The following is a 9,054-nucleotide window of genomic DNA, read 5'->3' as shown; positions in this document are numbered from 1 at the left end:
TCACCTGAAATAAGATAAAAATAATTTAGAAGTAACTTTCAAGAAAGATACAGAAGTTTATTGTTTTAAGTCTTAATGTTGATGAAAAAGTTCTGGTTTCATTTGGAGATTATTTTTATTTATAACAAAACATTTTCACATAACTAAAATAATGTACCAAGAACTTTTTCATCAATATTAATAAATTATTTAATTAAAACAACTATTTTTACTTTCCAGTTGGTTTGGTCTTATTTTCACTAGAAACTAAATAAAAATAACTTGGTAAGATTTTGTGTTTTTGCTGTGAAAATAAAATCAAATCCATTTCAGCCTTGCTGATATTTTTCTTTATGAAGTTTCATTTAAAACCTTTTATTCTCCTGGTTGTTTCCACAGATCATGAAAACTGAACATTTCAGTTCATTTCATTTCCCTTTCAGATCAGTAAAGTATCCTTTGGATTTCCTCATTTGTTGCTTTGAAAAGAAAAGTTGAGTTTCATTAAAATGATGCATTATTAAGTTACACCAGAAAAAACTGAAAATCCAATTTAAGTTGGAAAATATTTTACTTCTTACAGGAAAAAATGTCAAAATCCAAAAAGAATCAGCAGAAATCAGTAGAAATTAATAATTTAATCATTTTTAATGTTTCTAGCAAGTCGTTTTATTTCATCACTAAATTGGCTGATAAATAATAATCGATTAATCATTTGAACCCTGTTCTGACTATTTACCTGTTTATTTTTATATTATATATTTTTAAATGTTTCTTGATGGAAACCAGTAAATGAATCTTCAACTTGTTGAACTTTGACCTTCGGTTTCTTCTTCTTCTTTGTTGGCTGTGTGCGTAAGGTGCGCGCGCGTGCGTGTGCATGTGGAGGCGTGGAGGTGTGTGGGAGTGTTGCATCCTCTCACGTGACCATCCCGCCTCCCCTGCTCTTCCTCCTCCTCCTCTTCTTCAGTCCGGGTCTCTTTGTTGTGGTCGCAGCTGCCGCTTCGCTCTGCGCGCCGCGTCTCGCCCCTCACCGCCTCCTTGCCGCGCGGCGGACGCGCAGCCGGCGCCCCGGTGGTTTGCGGGTCTGTGCGGGAGTGACATCAGATCCGCTGTGAGAGACTCGGAGTTTGAGCGGCGGAGGTTCGGACTGAGGATGCTGCTGCCGGACCGGACCGCCTCTGAGGCTTCCTGAACCCGGAATCCCGCAGGAATCCCGCAGGAACCGTCGCTCCTGCTCCGCCTCAGACCTGAGCGGCGCTCCGCTGCCTCTCTCCCGCATTTGGAGCTCCTTCTTTGCGGGACATCCGCGTTTCTTCAGGAATTACGCCGAAGCGTGTGCGGCTGCCGAGCCGAACCGAACCGAGCGGACTGCGGGCTTCGGGTCTCCTCCATGATGCTGACGGGCCCTGGGAGGTGCCGCCGGCGCCCGGGCGGGGCAGTCCGGTGCCTGGCGGCCGCCTGGCTGCTGGCGCTGCTGCTGACCGGGCCGGAGGTTCGGGCTTCCTACCAGCCGCAGAGCGGGGAGTGCAAAGGCAGAGGCAAGGACTGCTCAGGTAAGGCTGCGGGCTGCGGGTTGCCAGGTTGGATGGGTGAGGTGGTCTGGGTTCATGCTGCTGCAGCAACACGGACCCACTCTGTCCTGATGCTGCAGCTGCTTCCTGGAGGACATCAGGACTGGTCCTGAAGTTTTTCTGGTGTTGCGCTGCAGCTCCTGCAGTCCGTGTTCCTGCGGGCTCCGGATGCTCCTGATCCGCTCCGCAGGGATCAGAGTCACTTCTTCATCATTAGGGCCTTTTATCGGATTAAAGCCTTTAAACCGAATCGGGCTTTGCTGTCAGTAATGGGATGTTTCATTAGTGCTTCTTCAGCCTTTATGGGGGATGAATCTGTTTGCTTTGACTAGGCAGCAGAGGCACAAAGGGCTGCAGCACTTTGCTGCAGCTTCTGCTGCAGCTGCTGCTGCTGCTCTTTGTGCAAACATCAAACTTTCTGTTCATCAGGCTGATCCGTTATGGATCCAACAATCCCTGATTAAACTCACCAGAGCAACAAAACCAGTTCAGACTGGGAGCTCTGGGTACATTCCAACCAGTCCAGGTCTTTGGTTCTGCCTGGTTTTTAGTAAATGAAGACATGATGACGTTTCTGTTCAGTCTGATGTTTATTAAATAATACGGTTTATAATCCAGAGTTATTAGGATGCAGCGTTTGTCCTCCTGACATAAATCATCTAATTCTGTATAAATGTGTTTCTAATGTTCATTTGTCCTCAGACATGTTGGGCAAAACGTGACATTTCAAAATAAAACCACTCGAAAAGTCAGTAACTGAATTTGAAGCTGGTGTTTCTCACTTTACTGATTGTTAAAACTCAAACTAAAAAGTATTGAACTCGTTTTCTGTCTTGTAGTTTTAGACATTTTCTCCTCTCCAAACAGAAACAGGGATGATTTCAGTAAAAAGACAAATTTAATGTAAGTTTATTCAAATGATGTGAAACAAACTGATTTATGCTTCATATGAATTAAAACTCTAGAATTAGATTTCTTTTCTCTCTGGAGTTTCTAACAAACATATTTCTGTTTCATGTGAAGTGAGGAGGTTAATATGAATCTACAGCATCACAATCTAATATTCATAAACTGATCTGACTGTTTTAATGAATATTTAAAGTCAAAGAGCAGCATCACGTTACCAGGGAAACTCATCCAGTCAAAGATCTGGACCGAGACGATTCTGTCCTTCTGCAGGTGAAACCTTCACATCACATCAATCTCCAGACGGTTTCTAACAGGAAGTGTGTCATCGACCCCCCCAACGTTCGCTATCACAGAAAAAACAACAAAATGGCTTTTGCTGCTGTGTTCGAGGTCTGCTGGGAAAACTCAGTTGTGTACCACCGGTCATCTCTGGTCAGAGCCGGACTGCAGAGGACAGACTCCGAGTTTGGCCTTCAGGTTTCAGGGTTTCTGATTGCAGCTTTCACAGAAAAACCCCAGGAGGGTCTCAGCAGGCGTAACCATGGAAACCTGAGAGTTTGGTGTTTGATCCAAAGAAAGAAGGAATGATTTGATGAACAGGTTCTGTTTGGTGCTGGAGTCCAGAACAAACGGCTGAATATTCTCCTGTTGGTGAACAGCTGCAGCAAAATGACTTTCCAACTCGGTTCAGGTCCAAACGCCATGATTCATGTGTTCATATGATTCATGTGTTCATCTAGAGCCAGGAGGCTGCAACTGGTTGGCATGTGGTCACGGATGTTTAGCTGCTGCTTTGTGGATGTTTGTGGTTCCCTGTGATGTGGCTGCTGGTCGCCAAGGAGACACATCTGTTCTGCGGCCTGTCCTGATGTGAGGAGGGGAGGAGGTTAGGAGATGAGGAAGTGAGGATGTGAGGAGGTGAGGAGATGAGGATGTGAGGATGTGAGGAAGTGAGGAGGTGGTTTGTGGTTTGTGGTTCGTCTTATTTTGGTTTCTAATGATCCCAAATCTTTCTGGGCTTCAGAGGTTTTACAGTTTCTCTCAGCCCTTCAGGGTTAAATTATCTGCAGCTGCAGGAATCAGAATTTTGACCCGGAGCTTCGTTTCTCTCTGGTTTCGAAACCCGAGACAGAAGACAACAATAAGAACAATTATCCTCTTTATGATTTAATAGCTATAAAACATTTATGCTGTTTTCCATGGAACTGGACTGAATCCATCCTGCTGCTTCTCTGATTGGTCCAAAGTGACTCGTCGGGTCGGGTCAGGTCGGGTCGGATCGGGACTTTAACTACCAATGAGTTTCGATTTCAGCTGTTCTTTTATTTTTTTATCTAGATTTTCTGCTCAGCTTCGACTGTTTAGTCATTCTGGTTTGGATTCTTTATTTTGTTGTTTCTCTAGTTTTTCACAAAACCTGAGAGGATCAGTTGATTATCAGTCAATCATTTCTACAGAGTTAAGATCTGTGGATGTTTGGTTTTTAAATATTTAGTTGGATAAGTAATAATATAGTTTTAATCTTAATATTCAGAACAAAACTAAATGTTTTGTTTGAATCTGTGACATATGTAAAAGAATGAAAAATATAATTAAAATATGGTTTAAAAAATTAATTCCATTATTCCAACTGATAGCTGTTAATTTTTGACTTTACAAATTCATAGCGTTGTTTTCTGTTGCCGGGTCGGGTCTGATCGGGTCTGATCGGGTCGGTTCGGGTCTGATCGGGTCGGTTCGGGTCTGATCGGGTCTGATCAGGTCGGTCTGATCGGGTCTGATCGGGTCTGATCGGGTCGGTCGGGTCTGATCGGGTCGGTTCGGGTCTGATCGGGTCTGATCAGGTCGGTCTGATCGGGTCGGTTCGGGTCTGATCGGGTCTGATCAGGTCGGTCTGATCGGGTCTGATCGGGTCTGATCGGGTCTGATCGGGTCGGTCGGGTCTGATCGGGTTTGATTCTCCCTCACCAACACAAATGAAATCACGGCGGTAATTTGTCCTGTGAGGTTCTGAAGCTGCGTCCTCCTGGGAGAATCTCTCTGCTCGGTCCGAGACGCCGACATGACGGATGAAGTCAGGGAGAGAGAAACAGACCTGATTAAATTTTCAGCAGCCGCTCCGACATTAACAGAACCGCGGATGAAAATTGATGTCCTGTCCGTGTTGTTTACGGTTTACAGCCGCGCCGTTTAGCCGGAGCGCTGATCTGGAGAAAATATTCACTCCTTACTGCTGTTCACGGGGTCACCACATCAACAACCCCGACGCCCCGCAATAAAACCACGTGACATTCTGCAGCCATTCTGTCCTCGAGCTGAGAGGAGTGGGCTGTTAGCTCTGCTAGCTGTTAGCTCTGCTAGCTGTTAGCTCTGCTAGCTGTTAGCTCTGCTAGCTGTTAGCTCTGCTAGCTGTTAGCTCTGCTAGCTGTTAGCTCTGCTAGCTGTTAGCTCTGTTAGCTCTGCTCGCTGTTAGCTCTGTTAGCATTTAGCTGTGTTAGTGGTTAGCTCGGTTAGCAGTTAGCTTTGTTAGCACCAGTTTTTTATTTTACAAGTTTTGATTCTCCAAATCATCGTTAGATAATTTCCCTCAATGCATCTGGATTTGGATCCTCAAAACTACAAAAACAAAGATTCTTGTTTAAGTTCTTTATGAATGATGTTTTTGATGTTTAACTGTTAAATCTATTTTAAGCTCTTTTTGATTTGAATTTAACCCAGCAGACGCTGATTGAAAGGTTTTCTGGTTTGATTTGTGGTTGAATCAGTTCAGTGAGTTTGTTGCTCATAAAGCAAACAGGATAATCGGTTCCTTCTGCTTTCTGAATGAGGATGGATCCTCAGCCGTCCCTCACTGCTCGGCTTCACATATCGGCTCATTTCCAGTGTTTCCGAGCGGATCGCTCTGATTGATGACCAGCGGCGGCGGTGGGAGGTTCTGACCGGGTTCCACTCAGGAGTTTGTTGCTTTTGGAGTTTCGGTTTGCAGGTTTCTCCTCCTGACTCGTCTGAGTCGTCGTCTTCCTGAAGCTTCAGATCCTCGACAAGCTGAGAGAAACCTGCAGCTCTGACATGCACAGAAAAAATAATTCAACCTTAATTCAAGAAAGGAAAAATGTAACTTTGGTTATTTTAGTTCTGTTGCACATTTTGACTGAGAACAGTTTATTTCTCCACTTGTGACAGAAGTACAATCTTTTCTCAGAACTTTAATATTTTGGAAATGTCAGCATTTCTAAGCAGCATCATTTCCTCCTTTTATTATTTTATTTTAGTTTTTAAAATGTTTATTTTAATGTTTTAAAAAGTAATTTAGTTATTTATTTTTTCACATTTTTGATATATCTCTAATGACGCATAAAAATCTGCAGAATAAACCATTTTTAAAGATCCAGTTAATTGATGAATTGGATAAAAATGGTCACATTGTGAATCGCTCCACCATAAAGCTGCTTTCCTTTAATAAATGAGATCAGAATTAAAAAAAAAAGTTTTTGTTTTTTAAATTTTATTGATCTGAAACATTTAAGACAAACTCCCACCAACGAATATCTACGATTCTTTTAATGACAAAATGTTTCTCACTCTTTCAGCTGAAATAAAAACGGTTTTCTGGCCGATCGGAGAGCAGATCATTTTCTGAGACTAAAATCTTTGGTTCCAGCTCTGACAGAATCAGAACATTTAATCAGAACGTCGTCGTTTAATATTCCTGATCAGATGGAATAAACTTCATCACTTTGACCATCAAACGTAACATTTTAAACATTCACAGTTTGAAAACATCCAGAGGATTTTCAGCCACCATGTTGGTGTTAGAAAGATGATTCCTGGTTTTATTTCAGTTTTAACAGAATATTAGAAAACTACAAATAGTTTCCATCTGAAATGAAGGACTTTCTTCTTCTTGTCCTCCAGCTGTTTCTGTGTTTGAGCTGCAGATGATGAAATAAGAAAACCAGATTGCAGAAACTTTTCATTTTCACTCTGAATGTATAACTTTAAGATTTTAACCAACGTTTTAAATAATTGATGATTTTGTTTCCTGTCTCACATCTGAAAGTTTAACAAAAGCCTCTGGAAGCTTTCTGGGAGCGTTTCCTTTTTATTTTTTAAAGAGTGAGCTTACTTTCACTCTTTGAAGATCTTTGTGTTGGTTACATAACGGAGTCCAGAGGGAGGCTGCAGATTACAGAGATCTCCGTTTTGCTCATCCTGACACCTTTAGGCTCCGGCTGGTTTTCTTCTTGGCTCCAAAAATAAGAAGTTTCTAGAAAACGGCCAAACGGAAACAAAACCCGGTGAACGTTACAATGTCAGCAGCGGCCAGGCTGACCGGCACCACCGGCTCGTTTTGACCCGGGACAGACTGTCCAATCAGGATGCAGTGATGCTGTGATGTCATGTGAGAAAATCTGCACTAGAAAACCTTCATTCACTCATTTATTGTGTTTTGGAGCAAATTACACCTGCAGATGTTTTGTATTCTTCATGCATATCAACAAAATAAGCAACATTTTCAATTCAAAATCTTTTTGATGCTAAATTATTCAACTTATTATTTTTAATATTTTATTCAGATCATCAAACCGTCAGGTTGATGGGAAGTTCATCTTGGCATCAATGTAGCTGCTACATCTTTAGCATTGAGATGCTATTTCAGGCTAGCATGGCTGCGCTGCTAAGCTAACTCCTTTTAGCACAACATGAACAGAACAACAGTCTTTCCCAGCGTCCAATCAGATGGTTTTACCCCAGTAGGAAGAGAGGAGCAGCTTCATTGTTCATTAATGCAGCTGTGTGTCAGAAACACGGAGCTTCTTTTATTTTAAATCTAATTTAAAAATGCAGAAAAACTCACTTAGTTTTATTCTGCAGAATTGTTTTTCATCTGCAGAAGTTCGATGATTCCCTTTGTATGAAAATGTGAAAATAGAAATAAATTTTAGTTTAATTTGAAAATAATGAAAACCTGTGAATGAAACCTTTGTTTTATTAACCCGTATTTTACCCCAGCGGGGCAGAAGTGGCTCTTCTCTCCACTTGTTTTCAGTTCAGATTAATTAAATCAAACATCAAAGTTTTTTCCTTCTGTTTCATTCTTTGTCTGAAAAGTTTTGTGTATTTCATCATTTTTATTTTTTAATCTAATTTTTATTTTTTCTTTCCCTGAACCGTTCATGTCTGGTTGTTTCTGTTTGAAGAGTTCCTGAATAATTTAGGTTTATTTGTTTAAAACTTCCTCCTGATCTAATAAAACTTCTCGTCTCGTTTCTTCTTGAGACAAACTGGACCGTCGGCTCGCCAAAATAAAAGCTTTCCAGGTTAAATTAGCTCAGCTCCTCTGATTGATCTCCTGCAGCCTGGAAATAAATCTTTTATTAGTTTAGCTCAAACCAATTAGCTGCAACATTAACGGGTGACGGACACTTTTAATTGTCTTTCATGAGGTAATAGAGGCAGTTTGTGAGCCGCTGGAGGTCAACTTTCAAACTTTAGTTTAATTAAATCTGGAGAAGAAGAAACTCCTTAAAGTCAGGATGGATTTCTGGATGATTTCATGTTTCAGCTTCTTGATGGTTTCCTGCAGAACCTCATGTTTATTCCTTTCTTTACTGATCATCTTTAACAATAACTGGGCAATAAATTATTGCAGTAAACAATAATATTGTTATTTTGAGTCCATTTTCCAGCAATATAATGATAATGAAATAATAATACAAGAACATGCCCTCAAAGATGAATAAACTTTAAATTTTAACAAACTTTTAACTCTGGAACTTGAAGACATTTTAATTAAACAAAACAACAAATAAAATGAATTACAAAGTCTCTCTAAACAAAACTCTCCTTCAAAATAAAGGTCCAGTTGAGACCAAAACAGCAGACTGAAACTTTTATCATCCAGTTTTTATGATTTGAAATCAACATGAAGCTTCAGTTATCAGAGATCAGATCTGGACATTCAGAGTCACATAAAGACGGTTACAAAGTGAAGGACGTTTAGAGGACAAACGTCTCAGCAAGATCTAGAGAAACTCATCAATAACTGAATAAAGATCTTATCATTACTACTAATAATAATATGATCAGAAAAAACACCAAATAATCCTGAAAACATTTTTTCTGTTTCTTCAGCCAGTCTGAGGCATTTTGTTCACTGATGTAATGTGATGAAGTTTTTACCTTTATTGTAAAAGTTTAGGATTAAATATTAAAAACGTCACAAAATCCAATTAAATAATCAAACAGAAATAATTTTTAAATTTTGTTTTTGGAGTCATGCGATGGATCGGTTCTTCTCAGGATGAGAAGTTCTGCTCTTTACGTCGACCGGATCGTCGGTCAGGAATCAGGTTTTTCCTCCTGGATGATTTTTATTAAAGTTTATCAGAAACGTTCCTGAAGATCAGAAACATAAAAATTCATGTTAGAGAAAATAAACTAGGTGAAGATTCATCAGTGTCAGGTTCAGATTAAGTTTGGTGCACTTCGACCTTTGTTTGTGAAAGTTATAGTTTGCTTTGGTGAATAGACCACTGGGCCTTGCTCAAAAACTAAAACATTTTGATAACTTTTAATCCCCCATCCTTTA

At 40.5% G+C, this 9,054-nt stretch overlaps 1 protein-coding gene across 1 annotated transcript in view; it reads left to right on the top strand.

Annotated features, from left to right (window-relative positions):
• Positions 1-696: 696 nt before the first annotated feature.
• tmeff1a (transmembrane protein with EGF-like and two follistatin-like domains 1a) overlaps positions 697-9,054 on the top strand; it is a 43,571-nt gene continuing 35,213 nt past the window's right edge. Inside the window, 1 exon segment of the mRNA XM_044135346.1 lies at positions 697-1,535. Within this exon segment, the coding sequence (XP_043991281.1) occupies positions 1,373-1,535 (163 nt within the window). The 5' untranslated portion in view covers positions 697-1,372.

The sequence above is a fragment of the Gambusia affinis genome, linkage group LG12, assembly GCF_019740435.1.
Source record: "Gambusia affinis linkage group LG12, SWU_Gaff_1.0, whole genome shotgun sequence".
In the NCBI taxonomy this organism is placed as follows: domain Eukaryota; kingdom Metazoa; phylum Chordata; class Actinopteri; order Cyprinodontiformes; family Poeciliidae; genus Gambusia; species Gambusia affinis.
This window is presented reverse-complemented; position numbering and strand designations above follow the sequence as displayed.